Source organism: Sorex fumeus, unplaced genomic scaffold (assembly GCF_029834395.1).
Source record: "Sorex fumeus unplaced genomic scaffold, SorFum_2.1 ptg000019l, whole genome shotgun sequence".
Classification (NCBI taxonomy): domain Eukaryota; kingdom Metazoa; phylum Chordata; class Mammalia; order Eulipotyphla; family Soricidae; genus Sorex; species Sorex fumeus.
The window spans coordinates 20,022,809-20,042,801 of record NW_026606076.1 but is presented as its reverse complement, the minus strand read 5'-3'; the positions used below and the strand labels follow the sequence as shown (position 1 = coordinate 20,042,801).

General features: G+C 45.4%; 1 protein-coding gene across 1 annotated transcript in view; it reads right to left on the bottom strand.

The window, feature by feature from the left end:
• Positions 1-1,210: 1,210 nt before the first annotated feature.
• LOC130022007 (zinc finger protein 479-like) overlaps positions 1,211-19,993 on the bottom strand; it is a gene marked incomplete at its 3' end in the record, with an annotated part of 74,330 nt that continues 55,547 nt past the window's right edge. The window contains exon 2 of the mRNA XM_056112733.1: positions 1,211-2,032. Coding sequence (XP_055968708.1) covers positions 1,211-2,032 — 822 coding nt within the window. The remainder of the gene's footprint in view (positions 2,033-19,993) is intronic.

Sequence of the window (19,993 nt, the reverse complement as noted above, 5' to 3'; positions counted from 1 at the left end):
ATGTGCCCACCCTCCAGTGCCATCTTGGACAAGGTTGCGATCATGGCTGCAGGGGGCCTCAGGATAACCCATGATACTTGAGCCACAGAACAGCCCCCAATGCACCCCTCAAAAGCTCCACATACCCTAAAGCCTGGATATCCCGAACAAGTAAAAAAAAGCATGAAAGTGCCCTACAAGCTGGTGTGACCTGCCGCTCAAGTTCCCAAACCGGGATTTTCAGGGTGCTCAAGCATTCCAAGTTCTAACACAGGAAAGACTGAAGAATGAAGGTTTACCTGTTTCCCCATTTTCAAAAAATTCAGTGCTGCATCTTGGTTGATTTCTGTCATAATTCCCACCAAAGAGCCCCTCTGGGCCAAGCCAGAAGCATAGCAAACAATAACAGAGTAGTGAGCTGTGTCACCTCTGAGCAGGGGGGTGTTTCTGTACCTGTTCATTCAGTCACCTTCCTCCTTACTTTCATCACCAGGGCCCATTATTTACAAGATAACACACAAGCAATTCTAAGCACTAGAATACTGGCATAGGTGTAGCCCGGGTGAAAATCAGCAGGTACCTTTCAATGACATGAGAAGCCTGTTTCGAGCAGGCAGGCTTACTTCCCTCTTAACTGCACTTTTTTAACACCCTTGACCATTGTGTCCAATGGAAACTTGCTTGACTGACTTGTCCTGTTCTGTCCTTAGAGACTGTTATTAAGGGATCAAATCATCCGGTATGAATTTATATATATTTATTATGATGTGAAGGGTACATGAAGCCCTTCCCACATTACTGACATATATGCAGTTTGTCTCCAGTATGAATTCTCACATAATGAGTAAGAGAATAGCACCAAATGAAGGTCTTCCCACAAGTCGGACACTGATAAGGTTTACCTCCACTGTGAATTTTCCCGTGCTTAACAAGGATTCTGAATGGCAGAAGGCCTTCCCACATTTCTCGCATATATAAGTTTTTTCTCTGGCGTGAATGCTACTTTGTAAACTAAATCTGAGGCTTCTCAAAAGGCCTTTCCACATTTCTTACATGTATATGGTTTCTCTCCTGTGCGTATTCTCCTATGTACATTAAGTATTGAGGACATACAGAGGCCTTTCCATATTCCTTACATATAAAGTTTCTCTCCAGTATGAATTTTCCTATGTACAGTAAGTTTTGAGGCTCTAACAAAGGCCTTTCCACATTCCTTACATATATGCGGTTTCTCTCCACTGTGAATTCTGCTATGTATTCTAAGTGTTGAGGATTCAGCAAAGGCCTTCCCACATTCCTTACATATATACGGTTTCTCTCCAGTGTGAATTTTCCTATGTTCACTAAGTCCTGAGGCTCTAGCAAATGCCTTTCCACATTCCTTACATATATATGGTTTCACTCCAGTGTGAATTTTCCTATGTACACTAAGTCCTGAGGCGCTAGCAAAGGCCTTTCCACATTCCTTACATATACACGGTTTCTCTCCACTGTGAATTCTGCTATGTATTCTAAGTGTTGAGGATTCAGCAAAGGCCTTCCCACATTCCTTACATATATGCGGTTTCTCTCCAGTGTGAATTTTCCTATGTACACTAAGTGCTGAGGCTCTAGCAAATGCCTTTCCACATTCCTTACATATATATGGTTTCACTCCAGTGTGAATTTTCCTATGTACACTAAGTCCTGAGGCACTAGCAAAGGCCTTTCCACATTCCTTACATATACACGGTTTCTCTCCTGTGTGAATTCTGCTATGTATACTAAGTGTTGAGGATTCAGCAAAGGCCTTTCCACATTCCTTACATATATGCGGTTTCTGTTTAGTGTGAATTCTCCTATGTACACTAAGACTTGAGGCTACAGCAAAGGTCTTCCCACATTCCTTACATATATACGGTTTCTCTCCAGTGTGACTTCTCCTATGTAAACTAAGTCTTGAGGCCCAAAAAAAGGCCATTCCACATTCTTTACATCTATAAGGTTTCTCTCCAGTGTGAATGATTGCATGTCTACTGAGGCTTGATGACTGAGTGAAGGCCTTGCCACACTCCTGACATATATAAGGCTTCTCTCCACTATGAGTTTTCATGTGTCTATTAAGATCTGAGGTCTGAATAAAGGCCTTCCCACAAGTCTGACATTTATATGGTTTCTCTCCTGTATGAATTCTCCTATGCAAAATAAGATGTGCTGGTCTTTTGAAGGTCTTTCCACATTCTTCACATGTATAAGGTTTCACTCTTGCATGTATATTCATATGGTCATGATGGGGTAACCCTTGACTCACACTTTGTTCTCGGGGCTGACTTCTCTGGGGATTCTGTCCACTGTGGTTTTCTAAGGGAACACCACAGTGCTGAGAAAATGGGGAGGCTCCGCCACATTCCTTACACGTAAATGGGTTCTGCTCACGGTGACTGTGGTTGAGGGTATGTTGCTGTGAGGGACTCACTATAAACAGTGCTCCTCTCCCTAGCAGGTGCCCCATTGGGGAATTTTTTGTCTGTGAACTGAGAATAACGCACTCCAAGGAACTTTTTCCAGGAGAGGGCTTCTTCAGAGTGAGGTAGCTCTCGCCATTCTGATCACCCTCAGAAGACATCCCGCCTGTCTCGGCGTCCTCATGGGGCTGAGGGTAGGATTTCTCACTAGAGATATTGTCACACAGTGTAGGATCAGAGACATTCCACTCGGGGTGGCACGTTTCCTGTAGAACAACAGAGGATTCTAATTATTGACTTATTCACTGAGTCTTCGTGACAAAAAACTGAGCCCTTCAGCTGTGGTTTTACACATATTCACCACACAAATGCAATTACCGACATATGAATTGTCATACGATAGAATAATTTCATGTTACTGTAAGTTGGACACACTAAATTGATGGATGCAGAGTCAATAAATTGTGTGCCTTTCTCCCCTTTAAATTAATGAAGAAATACAACTGGAAATAATTCCTCCTATAGAAAACGGAAGCATCTATTTCAAGAGAAAATGAAATAGATCCACATGTGGGTTTGGTTAAAGTTCCGTGTGGAACCTGTGATGCAGGGGTGAAGACAACGCTGCATCACCACGAAGCTGAGAAAGACCACGTGGCCATTGCAAAGCTCTCACCACAAGTGATGGCTTTCAGAATCAATGGAGTTTTTTGTTCTTTCTGTTTTGTAGTTTCTATTTATTGGGGGTTGGGTGGGTGGAGCGGCACACCATGCAGTGTCTAGGATCAGTTCTGTGGGTCTATGCTGTCTATAAGTTGTGCTGGGTAAGGACCATCCATCCATGTACAAAGAAAGTATATTCCTCACTGCACCCTCTCTAGGGCGCACCAGTTAGCTTTCAAAACGACTACCACTGTCAAGCAAATCAAAACTCACAGTATTTTTATACATGGTTTATTTCAGTATGTAGTGAAGCTAAGTGTCCTATACTCTAAGCATCAGACTTTGGAATTCCTCCCTGCCATTCCCAGCCTTCCACCTTAACATTCACATACTTGGTCCAATTCTTCTGGCATAATAATATTTATTCTGATTTAGAGAATCTTACCAACTCACTCGTACTTGCTGACCCCATGCCCAAATCAAAGTGCTGTAATGCCAAATCCTGAAGTTGCGGTTTCTGTTCTGAAACTGAAAAACATACAATTCAAGGACTTGTCAAAAAACGTAGCATAATGATGCCATGTAGTTAAGAGTACATCTCTGTGGTTCTCAAAGTCCAAAGAGTCCCAAACTAAAGAAAAGATTCGGGTAGTGGAAAACTGAGGATCTTGGCAATTCTACACTAGGTTTTGTTTTTGTTTTTTGAGTAGACCTGGTAATGTTCGGGGAACCAGGTTATTGAACAAATTATTGAACACGTCACCTTCAGGCACTGAAAGGCACTCACTGCAGTACTATCATTCAGATCCAAACTAGCTCTGTTATTGTCTTACTTATTCGAAAGCCATGGAAGCAAATTACAGGATCATTCAGTGACTGACAGTCCAGAGAAATGAAGAGCAGCATGAGTGCGGCACAGACCCAAGGATCCAGGAGACCAAGGCCCCGGTCTCAGCAGCGTGTTTCCTACATGCTCAGCGCACCCATTCACTGCACAGGGCCTGAGCCAGGAAGGGTCCTCAGACACTCACCTGCATACACGCCTCTCCTCCCCAACCTCAGGGCTCCTCCTTCCAGCCAGGAGATCACCGCAGGCTTCATCCCAGAGTGTCCTGCCCCAACAGACACAGAGGCATGGATAAGTCACAGGGAAAAGGTGACAGGAAAATTCCCATGTTTTCCTGATATAAGTGGGCATATATCTGAAAAGCATGAACAGAATGTCCATTTCCAAAATGCCACATATTTCTAGTTATTCGAGAGGTAAGACTCAAGAAAATACCACAAATACTCTAGACCTGACCTTGTGTATGGCCGACAGGGGGTTGATCAGCACAGTATATTGTTGGTTTTTGTCTTGCTTGGGGTCTCACCTGGCAATGCTCAGGGGTGACTCCTGACTCTGTATTCAGAAATAACTGCGGCTAGTGCTCGGGGATGACATGGGATGCTGGGGATTTAACCTACATCACTGCTTGCATGAAAATCACTTTCCTCCCTGTACTGTCTCTCTAGGCCCAGCAACACATGGAATTTCCTGAGCCCCTCATGACCTCATCACAGATTTCAGTAAAACTAAGTGCATAATATATCTGGATATGGCCAAGGGTGGCAAGAGACCCTTATTTTTTTAAGTTGAAAAATGTATCCAGAAAGACAGCAGAGCAGGAGTTTCTCACGGACAATCCAGTTTTGAAACCCGATATCACCTAGGGTCCCTCATGCCAGCCAGGAGTGATCCCTGAGTGCAGAGTCCAGGAGCAAATCCTAACTCCTGCTGAAGTCTCACAAGAACCATTAGAAGTAAATCCAAACACTGAAATATGGCAGTTTCTAATGAGTTGAGAGACGAGATATCAAATTCCCTGTGGTGGGAAAGAGATAGTACAGCACAAAGGACAGAAGCACTGGACACACATGTGGGTTTGAACCCAGGCAGCCCATATGGTTTTGGAGCAAGGCCTGGTGTGGATCCTGAATACACAGGCAGGAATAATCCCTAATCCCTAAGGAAAAAAGAAAATGCAAAAACCATCTGACTTGAGTGACTGGTGCAAATGTACTGGGGGTGAGGCACCAACATTTTAAGTTCCCAAGAGGTTTCAGCCCACGGTACCCCATGGCCCCTGAGCTCTCTTAGGAGTCATCCTTTAACACAGTGCCAGGAGAACTGTGGACTGTGCCCCCCCCCAAACAAAGGCAACAGCAAAACCAATTAAACACACAAAATTTCGTGTAGTACACAAAGTAAATTGATGCACCAATGGATAGAACTATTTAAAAGGAACTGAGCAATAACTGGGCAAATAGGGATCTTCCCATGGACACAGTCGAAAAGGGTTGATATAAATCACACCATAGGATCCGGCTACCCCACACGAGAAATTACTGAGGATAAAGCTGAGAGTAAGGCCTAAGTATCCACAGGTGAACCCTAAAAAAAAGAGGGAGGGAAGAGCTACTGCACGGCTGTCCAACATCCAAGCCCGTCACAGAGCTACTATTGGACACACAGCTGCCACCCAACCCCAGGGAGCCCACGCGGGTCTGTTCAGACAGGGTTGGCTGCACACTGCTCTCACCGACAGCCTGCAGATTCTGGTAGGTCTCCAGCATCACATCCCTGTACAGCTTCCGCTTAGAGGTCTCCAGGCATGACCATTCCTCTGGGGTGAAGTTCACAGCCACATCATGGAAGGTCACTGCGTCCTGAGTCAGCACACGGAGAGGGTGGGAGTCAGAGTCTATCTTAGCCTCATTCCCACTACTCTGAGGCCAGGTCCCAGGGTCCTATATTGTCGCTGGGCCTCTCCACTCCAAATGAACCAGCCTCCATGCACACGCATGACTGACGGGCCCCCAAAATCACATAAGGCAACTTGATCTGCTAAAGTGGGAGGAAGTTATACAGAAGTTTCTTGGATGTATCTGCCTTTCCTGGTAACCCCCCGGCCAATTCGAGCACCACTGTTCCAGTGAGCACTGTAGAGAGGATCACCTGAACAGAGACTTTTATGATCCAAAAGGCTATCCTGGCTGTAGCAAAAACCACTGCACGCTCACCGATATACCCCCACAGCACATGACCACTAGGATTGAGAACTCGACATATAGACAACTTCTCAGAGCAGTGCATGGCATGTGTGCCTGTAGGAACTCACTGCTCAGGACCGCCCAAATCCCGCTCGAAGAAGGTAGAAGTTTCTAGACCCCCAAATCTCTACTGGCCTCAGAGACCCTTGGCTCTTTCTCCTTGGGATCGGCGCATGCCCAGAAATCCACACACAAGATTATGTGAACGCAAGACTGTATGACCGAGCAGGTAGTCTCTCCAAAGTAGGAAGGACAAAACAGGAGAAAAGCAAGTCTGGGGGCCCAAGTCACTGTAGTTGCCAGGGCACAAACGGGGCCAGCACACCCCAGGGTGCTCTGAGGCCAGTCTGTTGTGAATCCAGAGCACAGAGTCAAGAGGACAGCTGATGACAAAAACAATGCAAAAGAAGCTGAAGCAGCAGGTTGGCGTAACAGGACAGCTGTTCCTGGGACAGCATGTAGGACTGGCGATCCCCAATATCCCAAATGGTCCCAAAAGTAATGCCAGGGGCAATGCCAGAGTGTAGCACAAGGAATGATTGTGAGAATCCTTGCTCTGCCACCCCTAATAAAACAGAAAACCCAAGATGAAACCTTTGGACCTCCAGCATCCCTTTGGTCATCTAGACCTGTCAGGAATGAGCATTGAGCACTGAGCTTTGGTAATACTCATGCACCACTGGGTCGGCTCCAAAGCCAAATAAAACAAAATGAACATACACAAAAAGCAGCTTCAAACAGCAGAATGGAACAGACCAATCGGAAGTCTCATCTTGGAATCTATCCAAAATAAACCCAAATAGATGACCCAGGAAGCCCGGGGACTCCTGGTTCTACCTCATGTCATTCTATCCGTCTACTAGTACCTGGGAATGGTTTATCAGAAGCCGCGTCACCATCTTCTACTGTCACTATTGTTCTGAGGATCAGCAGGAGGCTCCGTGCAAAGACCTGGAGAAGTCAGAACAGTGAGCACCAGAGAGGAGCACCTCCTCCCACTCCTGAGCTCAGACTAGCCACACCCTCGGGCACAGCCTCACAATTCCAACTCTGGGAGACAATGTCAGAATCTCCTGTCTCCGCTAGGGATGCAAATTTTGTTGGCATCTGTGCTGCACTTCATGAGAGGAGCCTAGGCCCATGCTACAGGCGAGGGAAAGAAAGCATTCTCTGATCCCCGGATTCTTCTCTGGCTCCCACAGTAAAGTCTCTATAGGCCGTGCCAGGGGCCGACTCTCAGGCCAAGAGCTCCCAAATACTAGCGCTTCCTGCAGGCTGGCAGCAGTGCTGCTCCCTGGGAACTGTAGCCTGGAATGTGGCTCCACGATGTGACTTAGAGTGGACAAACCTTCAACACTCGCTTACAGGGTGGACAAGGACATGCACTTGGGCACTCTGTTCCGGGGACCTCAGTATTTACCACAATGGCAGGTGTCATCTACTCAGGGAGAGATAGAGAGTCAGGGGTGCTTTGCAGCTTGATGTGAGGGAGCTGAAATTCATGAACCTAAAAAAGATATACAAGTATTGTGGTTAGATGGCAATAATGTGAATTGAGTGCTTGACTAGATGAAACGATCAATCCTCTGCATCCCATATGGCCCCTAGCAGTGCCAGGGACAATACATGAGCTTAGAGTAATGAGCATCTCCGGGTATGTGCCCTCTCTCCCCCCTAAAATATAAAGAACCAAAAATACCCCCCCAAATACATTTTCTTTGGCAAACCTCAGCAACCTGAAGGCCCCCTTCCCTCTCACATACCCTGCATGATCGCGGCTCTCACGGCAGACAATGAAAATGACCAGCAACAGGTCTCCTGCCATTAGCTGGAGGGGCTGAAGCTCTGCCCCTCAAATCTGGAGATTCTACAGAAGCAAGCTTAGGACTGATGGTTCAAACATGGGACCGCTGGGACGGTTGGAATAGCCAAGCCCTCGGATGATTCTCGCATTCACCACTGTTGCCCCATCGCGAGGCTGGAGACGATCGTGGCGAAAGAGGCACGCCAGAATCACGAACTCACAACTGTCACCCCTGAACCTTGAGACAGCCCCCACTTCACCCCCAAAGTTCTGTGTCCCCACACACCTCACGTCCATCACACCTCACGATCCACCTGGATGTTGGCGAACAAGTGAAAAACCAGCGCAAAATTGCCCCCAATTTGTCTCGGCCCCTCAGCTCAGAGTGAGGAAACGGGAAGGCGCAGGGTGCTCACAGGAGGTTGCTTCAATCCTGCAACTATATCCTTCTTCAGAGTCCCCCTTCCAGGATGGGGTGCAAATTTACTTGCCCTTTGCCAAATGAGCAATATCCCCAGTTTCTGAGTCAGGGATGGAAAATGAACCATGACATTTATGACGTCACTTATGACATCACTTCCGTTTCCATTAGGTACCTTAAAGAGCCAGAGTCTAGGCACTGAGAAACTTTTTGCCACCCAGGTGAATCTGTGGACTCGAATTAAGGAGTGGAGAGGCAAATGCTGGACTGGTCCCTCACACACTGGGGGCTTGGGGGTAAGGAGAAGTCCCCTGATTCTGCATTGTCACCTAACATCGAAACAAAGATATCTAAATACATGTTACCCTGACTCTTGTCAAATGATCCCTGAGCTCAGAGATAAGAGTAAACACTGAGCACTGTAGGCTGTGGTGAAAACTATAACAAGAAAAAAGGCAAATTCTACCGAAGGGGGGGAAAATGATGTACAAAGACAAATTTGAGAGTGAAACACTAAAAGAGCCAAATTTCTGGTCCTTAAAAATCCTCTATTCTTGGGGCTGGAGAGATAGTACAGCGGGTAGGGCATTTGCCTTGCACGCGGCCAACCCGGGTTCGATTCCCAGCACCCCATATTGTCCCCTGAGCATTGCCAGGAGTAACTCCTGAGTGCAAAGCCAGGAGTAATCCCTGTGCATTGCCAGGTGTGACCCAAAAAAAGAAAAAAATCCCCTATTTTTGATCTATCCCTGCTACAGAATCTCACAGTTTCTCGTGAATCCCTATTGTTCTTTCACCATTGTTTGTGCATATATATGTGTAAATATAAGTGTTACTTTGTGTGATTTTTGTTTCGGGGCCACAACCGGCAGATTCAGGGCTTACTCCTATCTCTACAAGCAGGAATCACTCTGGTACAGACCATATGGGATGCAAAGCATAGAACCTGGGTCGATTGCTTGAATGCTTAAGTCCTTACTCACTGTACTATGGCTTTGGCCCTAAGTAAATGTACTACTAGCACACCCAGTGGGCTTCCTGAGCAAATGTCCTGACTCCTGGAAAACCAAAACTTTCTTGCTTAAAAAAACAAAACCCATTAACCTGGTTGGATTCTAGTTCTAAACAATTTAGGTTTAACATTGGTTCATCATTTCTCCTCTGCTACAAGGAGCTTAGGCTTACTGAGTAACACCCATCCCAATCACTCCCATTTCCTTAGTATTCATCTTTAACTTCCCTGTGCTCTGCTTCCCCTATACGTTAATCACCCATTTCCCATAACCACAACCTGTGAATTGTAAAGTCAGATTCTTCAGAGATCTCTGGATTTTGTATTTGGAAGTGAAATGTTGACTTTCTCTTTCCTTTATATCCTCTGCAGTTTACTTTAGACAAATATCCTTTTTTGCTCCTGGACAAGGACCATTGCAGTCCCAGGTTGGGAAGATTGTCCTGGGTGGATTGGGATGGCCATGCCCCCAGCCCTCAGCTTTGTATAGACAAAGGAAGGCAATATTATGCTTTTGTAACTTCAGAGTTAATTGACTGCAGATACTATATACTCTTGGGCATTGTCATGTTTATGAGACTTAAGCCTCAGCTGCCCTTTGTTCTTAGCACCCCAAAAGCAAGAGACTAAATGGACCCAGGAGAGCTGTGAGCTACCCTGGCATCGAAAAGGGACAGTTAAACACCATAACAAATTCCATTATGACCCAAACATAAGCAACTGTATAAGAATCCTGCTGTGGTTAGAAAGGACTAACCTGTCCTGGGGAGTTCAGTCTGGGATCTATAGGAAATATCCCCAATAGAGACACCCTATAAACTTTATAGATCTCTTACTATGTCCATTCAAAATGAACAGAAAGAGTAAGTGTAAATTTAAGATGACTGTTTCAATGAATATGGAATAAGCAAATAAAAAATATGTCCTTAGAGAAAATCCTGCCCTTGAGCTGATCTCTCCTTCGAGTTAGATTTTTGGCCTAGAAGTTTCCCCTGAGGGAAGGGCTTTACATCCTTTGATTGTACAACCACATCTCTGTGTATTTGCTACCCCTAACTCTGTGGAATGGGCTGGAGAATAAAGGCTGTGGAAGACAGGTGAGGAGAGGAAATGAGGAGCAGTGGGAGACTGGTATATGTACGCAGGAGAACAGAATAAAGAGCAACTCATCACTGTGAGTCCACAACGTAAAATGTGGGGGTCCGGTGAGGTGTTGGTGGCCCAGTGCTGCCTCCACAACTCCAGAACACTTCCCAACAGAGACAGAGTTAAAGGAAGACGGAAAATCACAGCCTGATGGTAAAAGTTACCTGTTTATTGCAGAACAGCTACCATACTTAGAGAACATCTGAGAGGGCATGAGGTAAGGACATAGGAATGACTGATCATTTACACAGATAAATATTTGGCAGAGGAAATTCTCATGGGGAGATTCACCCAAGGAGACACTCTGTCTCTTATCTTTTCCTCTAGTTGTAAAAGTTATTATCACTTGTAGTTGTTTGGATAAACAAAGTAAGAGACAAAGATCCCAACACTTAGTTCTCTGGGCTTTGACAGCAAAAAAGGCTTTTTTTTTTGCTTTTTTGGGTTACACACGGTGATAAAAGGCGGTACTCCTGGCTCTGCACTCAGGAGTTACTCCTGACGTTGCTCAGGGGACCATATGGGATGCTGGGAATCAAACCCAGGTCAGCCGCGTGCAAGGCAAATACCCTACCCGCTGTGCTATCTCTCCAGCCCCAGAGCAAATAAGGCTTTTAACACTTACTTCTCTGGGCTCTGAGAGCAAGCAAGGCTTTTACTGTAAATCCCAGACTAATTCCTTAGGCAAGTTCAACTTGTCCTTCCCCATGGGGGTCCTGTCTCTAATGTTGTAACAGTTTGCATCAAGACCATGCATACGTGCTTTCTAGAATATTCATTTCGAAACCAGGGTAGTTTTGCCACTTGCCCCGGGTCCATCCAAGTCCCACGGCAGAACCTCCTTATTGGGGTGTTAGGAACTACAGCAACTGAAGCCCAAGTCAAGTAATGATTACCAAGCAATTATGCCCTGGAGAAGATTATTTCATAGTCAATCAACTCCCAAATATTAGGAGAATAGCATTGATGGTCTTACTCTGTTTAACCAAAGAACATTCTGTATAGTTAAAACATAAATAATCTATAGGGGAAATATAAAAGCAGGTACAAATACACAGCACTTCAACTACAAAGCAGTACAAATACAAAGTTGAGAATTACCAGAAAGTTATGGTTTATAAGTTATCAAGACTGACCTGCGAAACTGAGACAACAGGAGGGAAAATACAAAGGAAATGTTAAAAATAAACTTTAAATTAGGGATGTTAGCAAGGACATGATAAGCTTCTCTGGGAGGAGGAAAAGGGACAATTCATAGATGAAGCCTAAAACACTTTGGGTTAATATCTAGCAGATCACCAACAGCCTGGCCCCTGTTTCCTTCTTCGATCCTCTGTCACCCTTCACCGGCCAGGGTGGGGAGACCAATTATAGCCACCAAAGGCACGCAGCACATGCCCAGACATTATTTGAATGCAACTCTCAGTACTCAGTGTAATAGCCGAATTTTGCCTGATCAGGGAGAGAGGAAGAGTCCGGGTGCAATATTCAGGTTGATTTTAGGATACAGAAATTCTACATTAGAAAAAAACAACAATGTGGAATCACAGATAGTAAGCTCGGAGGGGCGGTTCCCATGCTGACCCAGATCAATATTTGGCATCTCACATGACCCATAAAGAACTTAAAAAAAAAAAAAGAATTCCAGAGTGCTGCTGCTGAAGCAAGCCCTGAGATTCCACATATATACCCAAAATAAAACCAAAAATAGCCTCAAGGTAAATTTTCATTTGCAAACCGCAACCACCCCAAGAACCACGCCCAAGGGATGGTCTGGAAATCAAGGCTACTAATGAATAGGGACCGAGGGCTACAGTGTCATTTGCCATTAGGGAGCTGCCCCCCTGCCCCTCAAAAATGAACAGTCCTTTTATAGTTTTGGAGGCACCACCGGCGATATGGACGAGAAACTTCTGACTCTGCGCTCAGGCACCCGTCCTGGTGGAGGTTGGAGATCGATCTTGGGTGGGCCAGATGCAAAGCAAACGCCCTAACCGCTGTGCTATCTCTCAGGTCCTGTAAGTGAATCTGCAGGTCCTACAGCAGAGAGGTTGTGGCCAGTGTCTTGGACAGGGCCCAGCACACTCCCGTGCTGGGAGGGTCAGGACGGCCCAGCCCCGACGCTCTGCAGGCCCCACGCTCGGCCCCGCACCCACCCGCCACAGCCCCACGGCGGAACTGCAGAGGATCCCCAGAACGACGCACTCACACCCACGACCCCTGCACCCCGGCACAGCCCCCACTGCACTCACCAAAGCTCGCATCCCCCACCAAACCCTGCCGCGCCTCAGGAACCACCGGGATATCCACTGTAAAAGGAGCTTGAAAGTGTCCTTAGAGCTTTCTTGGCCCCGCCCCTCAGTGCAGAGACCAGGAGGCGCAGGGCGGGGTGCTCACGGGAGGCCACTAGTGTCCTGACATGAAAGAGGCCTTCACAGACCCCTTCCACGCGAGACAGCCACTTCACCCCTCACCTGAGCAACAAATGGATGCCTCAGAGTCTTGCACACAAACATGTAAATGCCCTGCTGTGACATCACTTCCGCTTCTGCAAGCAGCCTTAAAGGGCCAGACACCAGCTGCAGCTGCGCAGAGAACAACTAGGAAAATGCAGGTAAATGTGTAAGGCTGGTTGGCTGGAGCGAAAGCAGTGGATAGGGTGTTTGCCTTGTACGCAGCTGACTCAGGTTCAATCATCTGGATTCTATATGGTCCCATTTTGGTGTATAAGAGATTGTTAGGATTTTAATGCTTACAAAGTGTAAGTCTCAAAACATTTACCCTCAATGTTTGTGTAAATCTAATGGAAAACTGAATACAATTAGTGCAGATATGCTACAGCGAGTGAAATGCTTCCGTGCATGTGGCTGACCTGGACACAAATTATGGACAGCACAGCGGGATGTGACTCCCAGAACATAACACAGAAGGGCCTGAAGAATGGAGCTTTGGCTGTCTATCCAACGTAAAATGGGCTCACCATAGCATCCTGGTTGATCTCTGCCATGATCCTCTGCAAACCAGGGCCTCTGAGCCAAGTCAGAGTCACAGCAAAGAATGAAACCATGGTGAGTCTTGACAGTACCCAGCAAAATGCAATGTCTGTACCTATTTCCTTCTTATTTAATTCCTTCCACCTTGCTTTATCACTAAGAACCATTATTTACCAGTTAACATCATGGGAAGTCCACATGCCAGGACATTGTCATAACCGTATATTGTCATAACCATGGTGCAGGGGATAATCAGCAAGTACCTTTCACTTAATGTACTAGTATCAGAGGAAGCTTTCACACATAACAGGATTATTTCCTTCTTTATTGTACTTTTGTATCAATCCCCACCCACTTGTTGAAACAAATTGTATTACCTCAGGGTCCTCTTCTGACGCCGGCCATTGTTATTATGGAAGTGATTGATCCAGTATAACTTTTATATTTACTAAAGCCTGAGGGAGCATGAAGGCCTTCCTATATTCCTTACCTACAGGATTTTCTCCAGGATTCGCGTTAAAATCACAGGTGCGAATAATGCACTTTCCACGTTCTTACATAAATATATATATATATTCTTACATATATATAAGTATGTATATTTATATATAGATTCTCTCCAGTGTGAATTCTCCTATGCATAAGGCCTGAGGATCCAGGATAGTCCTTCCCACACTACTGACAGATATAAGGTTTCACTGAAAAATGACTTTTCACATGCGCAGTAAGGGCTGAAGACAAACTGAAGACCTTTCCACATCCCTTACACTTATGAGGTTTCTCTGCACTGTGAATTTTCCTGTTCAGAAAGCTATGCCAATTGCATCAAAATCTTCCTGCAGTCATTTGCAGTCATTTCATATATAAGGCCTCAATCCAGGATAAATTTTTCTCACACAGCAAAGCTTGAAGGTTGAGAAAAATCTTCCCACACCCCTACAAATGTTTTCTTCGAGTATGAATTTTCCTATGTTTAATAAGGAGTTAGGGGAAAGTGAAGTCTTTGCCAAAGTCTTTACAAACATAAGGTTTGTCTCCGGTATGAAAAATTCACTGTCACAAAAGGATTGTGAAATAAGCAAAGGCCTTGGCACACTCCTTACATATATATATATATATATATATATATATATATATATATGGATTCACTGCAATGTGCGTTTTCTTATGGACAAAAAAGTTTTAATAGTAAGTGAAGACTCTCCTACAGTAGTGACACAAATTGTTTCATTCCTGTATGAACTTTCCTATGCTCAGAAAGACCTGAGAAGAAATGAAAGGCCTTTCCACCTACCTCACATATATAAGGGTTTTCTACGAAACAGAAATTATGAAAACTAAGACTTCAGTAATAAGCAAAGGCCTTCCTACATTGCTCACAAGTATAAGTTATCTCTCCAGTGTGAGTTTTTCTTTGTACTAAGGCTTGTGGAATAAGCAAAGACTTTCCACTCCGTATATGCATATGGTTTCTTTCCAGTGTGACTTTTTCCGTGCATACTAAGATGTATGAGTCAGAGAATGGCCACAGCACATTATTTGCATGCATACGGACTCTCCAGTAGGAAATCTCCTGTTCGTAAGGTATAAGGATCCATCAAAGGCCTTCCCACAGTCCTTACACTTAAACGGTTTCTCTCCTGCGTCGATGTTCACATAGTCCCACCGGGGTGATGCTGGACTAAAAAGTTTGTCCTCAGTGTTTACATTTCTGGGGATTCTGTCCAATATGGGCTTCTATGGGAAAGTTATAGTGCTAAGGACATCGGAAGAGTGATCTTCTGATCACCCTCAAAAGACATCCCACCTGCCTCAGCATCCCTGTGGGGATGAGGGTCAAATTGCTCACTTGAGCCTTTATCACAGTGTTCAGAAAGAGACATTCCACCAGGGCTGGCTGCTGCCATGTAGAAGAACAGAGAAGGATTCCAATTATTAATCTAAGCCATGAGAGTTTTCATGTCAAAAGAATTCAAGCTCTGCAAGTAGGTAGCTGGTAAGGTACGGGACAATGAGTTTCTTGGGAAAGTAATAAATCCAGATGGGGATGAAAGCAGTGACTCCGAAGCCAACCCTGGGGATTCAGAGAGGAACTGGCCTAGTAGAAACCCAGAGAGCTGGAGACATGGAACAGGAGCAAAGACTGGTAAGAACATCGGAGACCAATGTCCGGCCAACGCTCTACCCCTTGATAACACGTGAGCAGTGGACTCTCAGCTACAAAGAAAACCCCAGGAGGCAGTTTCAGAAACATGATTTCAAACTGAGAGTATCAGGTTAGTACAGTGCGCTGCATGCAGTCAATCTAGGTACAATGTCCAGAATTCCAAATGGTCCCCTGAGCACCATCTGACTAACAAATGGATCGAATTTTGCTGAATCCAATCATAAATATTTCCTTTTTTACCTCTAATATTAGTAAAGTGGCATGGGTGGGATCCAGGAATGTGACCAACCTTGTGAGTAAACCGAACCAGTAAACAGAATGGTCTACTGGGATGTGGGGAGCTTGGGACCTGACCCATATTCCTACTTATAAAAAATTTCATCGGGGCGCCCCTTCCATCCTTTCAAACGACATTCTGGGCACAGTTATGTGCATCTAAACTGTCCAATTGAGACCAGAGAAACTGTAGATATGGGTAGGGTGTTGCTTGCACATGTCTAACCTAGGTTCGATCCCCAGGATCCTGTAGAGTATCCCGGAACACCATCAGAAATAATACTTGAGTGCAGAGTCAGGAGAAACCACTGAGGATCACCAGGTATTGTAGGATAATAGTGGTTTGCCCTTGCTCCCTGGCTGGTGAGAGCTTATGTTTACTGATTGCCCATAACCTTTCAATTACCTTTGTCTCCTGATCAGATTTGACTTGTAAATATTGTCTTTCTCTTCTCCTTAATCTCTTTTGCATGATTAACTATTTCAGAACAATTGCTTTTTGTATGGATACAGGAAGACAGTTACAAAGAGAAGCCTGAGCTTGAGAATTGATGGTCTCCAGATAATATTACCTCCTGGACATCTGCTCTTTTGACTGAAGCCTCAGTTGCTCTTACTTCCTCAATCCCCAAAAGAAGGGTCCGATGAGGGAATAGATGGATCCAGGGCAAGTGGTGAGCTAGCTACCCTGGCATCGAAATGGGCCTGGCCAAAATACCATAATGCTTATCTATAAGAGCCTGGTCATGGACAAATTCTGTCATGAATCAAAAAGTAACAACTATACTTGGATGCTCCTGGTATTAGGAATGATTGATCTGGCCTGAGTCTGAATCTGTGGAGAGAAGTCCCCAGGAGAGTCACCAACAAGCGAAAAAGTGTCTATTACTGTGTCCATACAGAATGTTAATCATTAGGAAGTAAAACTAAATATGTCAATTAAGTTGCTGTTCTAAGGAGAGGAGTAACACACCTTTAGGGCTGCTTTTCCTTCGTGGGCTGCAGGTGATGGGGAAGTCTGGAAAACCATTTTTCATTGTGTTTTCGGTGGGGAGGCGTGGATTGGGGATGTGGTGAGAGAAGAAAAAGAGCAGCTTCACGGAGACAGGGGGAATGAAGGAAACTTAGATAAGGGATGGTCCTCCTCCACCCTGATCCCCTATCTTCCAGTATGTAGGTATTACACCCACCAACTGTCCCTGGCGCTGTGTAATCCCATCAATGGCAAAGACCCAGAGACTATAATATCATGCTCCTGGAAGAGAACAGCGTAGTCTCCTGCCTCCGCTTCTGGGTGTATTACTGGGGCGCTTTGGAGGAGGGTGTGTTGAGTTTCCCTCCCCACCCCGAGCAGAGCCCCGACAGCTAAAGACCTCTGGTTCGAGCCACAGTCCCACAAGTTTGGACGAGCCTCATGCATTAAGGAAACAGCAGAGGAACCCAGGTGTGCAGGACCTGGGGCTTAGATCTCCAAGCTGCTCGTATTGGGACTGGGCCTCCTCCACCCAGATCTCCCATCTTCAAGTATGTATGCGTTAAATCCACCAACTGTCCCCGGTGCCGTGTAATCCCATCAATAGCCAATACCCAAAGACTATAAAACTCTGCTCTGGGAAGTGCGTGGCCACATGAAATCTTATTATCTAGTCTTACTCTGGAAAAACTGGCAGGCTACCAGAAGTATCCTGCCCACATCACAGAGTCTGGCAAACGCCCCATGGTGTATTCAATATGCCAAAACCCAGTAACAATCATGGTTCTCATTCTCCTGACCCTGAAAGAATCTCATATGTGGCACTTCTTAAAATCTCAGCGATATGAAGAAGACATTACTGGGGCCTGCATGAGTCAATCGATGAACAACAGGATGACAACGAAACAGTGAGAGAAGAAGAGACACAGAGGTAGTGGACACGGTCGCGCCTTAGAGAGAAGGCTGAGAGCTGAGAGTAAGAGTGGCTGGGTAGACTGGAGTGGAGTCACAGAGAGCACTAGATAGCGAGTTAGAGAGAGGGTTGGATAGAGCTGGGAGAGACAAGAGACTGAATAAAGTGCAACTAATCAGCAACCAGCCTGGTCCTCCTTCTACTTTCATCGTTCCAAAGCAACCGCTAACCAGGGTGGAGAAGTGGCTCAAGAGCACCAAATATGGACAGTTGAGAGAGAGCCGCCAGGAGAGACCAGTAACATCTGTTAACGTGTAAATCATGTTCAAACCCCCACTTCTCATAGGGTCCCCCAGGCCCTCTGGAGTGACTCCTGAGTGGAGAGTCAGGAGTAAGCCCAGAGCACTTCTGGCTGTGATCCGAAAACAAAAACACAAAAAAGAGAATTGTGGGACGGCTGGAGTGATAGCATAGCGGGTACGGTGTTTACCTTGGACACGACCAACCATGGTTTGATTCCCAGCATCCCAAATGGTCCCCCAAGCACTTCCAGGAGTAATTCCTGAATACATGAGCCAAGAAGAACCCCTGTGCATCACCAGGGGTGACCCAAAAAGCAAAAAAAAAAGGGGCGGGGAATTGTGTAGTTAATCAGAAAAAAAGAACACAACTTTCTCGACTTAGCAAAAGCATTTTTATGATAGCTACAGAGATAGTACAGACCCTGAATTGCTTGTCTGGCACATAGCTGACCAGGGTTCAATCCCTATCACCTCACAGGGGCCCAAAACATAGTATTATCAATGAGAACCGAGCTGGGGTAAACTCTAATCTCCATTGGGTGTAGCCAACCAAAAATAAATCAATAAATTTAGGTGCCAGAAGTATAGTATGGTAGGGTAATGGCCTTGTACAAGGCTGACCTGTATACCCTGGCACCACACTGAGTACCGTTTAGTACCTTTTGGCAGCAACCACAGGGTATAACCATACACACATATGTGCACACACACACACACACACACACATATATATATATGTGTGTGTGTGTGTGTTTGTGCATGTGTGTATATCTATATCTATATACATGTGTGTGTGTGTAATTTGTTCACAAGTCAAACTCCACCAACCAGTTTTGTAGAATGCAGGTTTGGATTTTGGCGCTACAGGTGGCAGAACTTTGAACTAACCTGAGTGGTGCTGGGGGTATCCTGAGTTTTACAGGAGACTGTACCATGGCAGATTGTTTGCATGGACCGATCCTGCATTCCTGGCCTATCTCTGACCCAGCAATTCAAATTCTATATAAATAATGTGAACCTTGTGAGAAAGATACAGGCAGTGGGCAGGGATGAGGCCCAGCTGGTAGATAGAGGTCAGGACATGGTTGTTGGCACCTGGGGCCTCCTGGTGCAAACCTGAGCCAGAAGTACAGGCTGCAATTTCAAAGGTTTCCAGCGGCCCAAAAGAGCTGACAGTGAGTGGGAGGACACTTGTAATGAACACAAAAGACTTAATTTCACAACCTGAATTGCCAAGGAGTGATCCCGGAGCACTGCTGGGTTTGGCAAAATCCCGCATAGCCAATCCTCCTCCTGCCCAAATAAAGGCAATGAGGAGTTAACTGCCAACACAAAAGGTGTGAAATCTAGTAATATATACTGAATGGTCAGTCCTCTGGGTTTGTTGTTTTGTTTTGGGACCACATGCAGAAATGCTCAGAGCTTACAGGCCAGGTTTTCAGACTATGATTTTACTCCTGTGGGTACGTGATTTTATAAAAGAAAAAGAGGATGAAAAATTATACTTGGAGTCAGAGTGATAGTACAGTTGGCAGGGCATATGTTTGGTTCCCAGCATCACATACAGTCCCCCAAGTACTGCCAGGAGTGATTCCTGTGTGCCAAGCCAGAAATAACACCTGAGCATTACTGCTGTGTCCAAAAAGAAAAAAGAGAAAAAAAAAAGAAAAGAAAAACTAAATTTAGCCCAAACGAGATTTTAAAGTCCATAATTTTACCCAGAGCCTCCAACTCCTTCATTTTCCCCTAAGAGCCATGTGTTGAAAGGGCTCAAGAAATTTCACATGCAAAAGCTTTCAATGAAGGT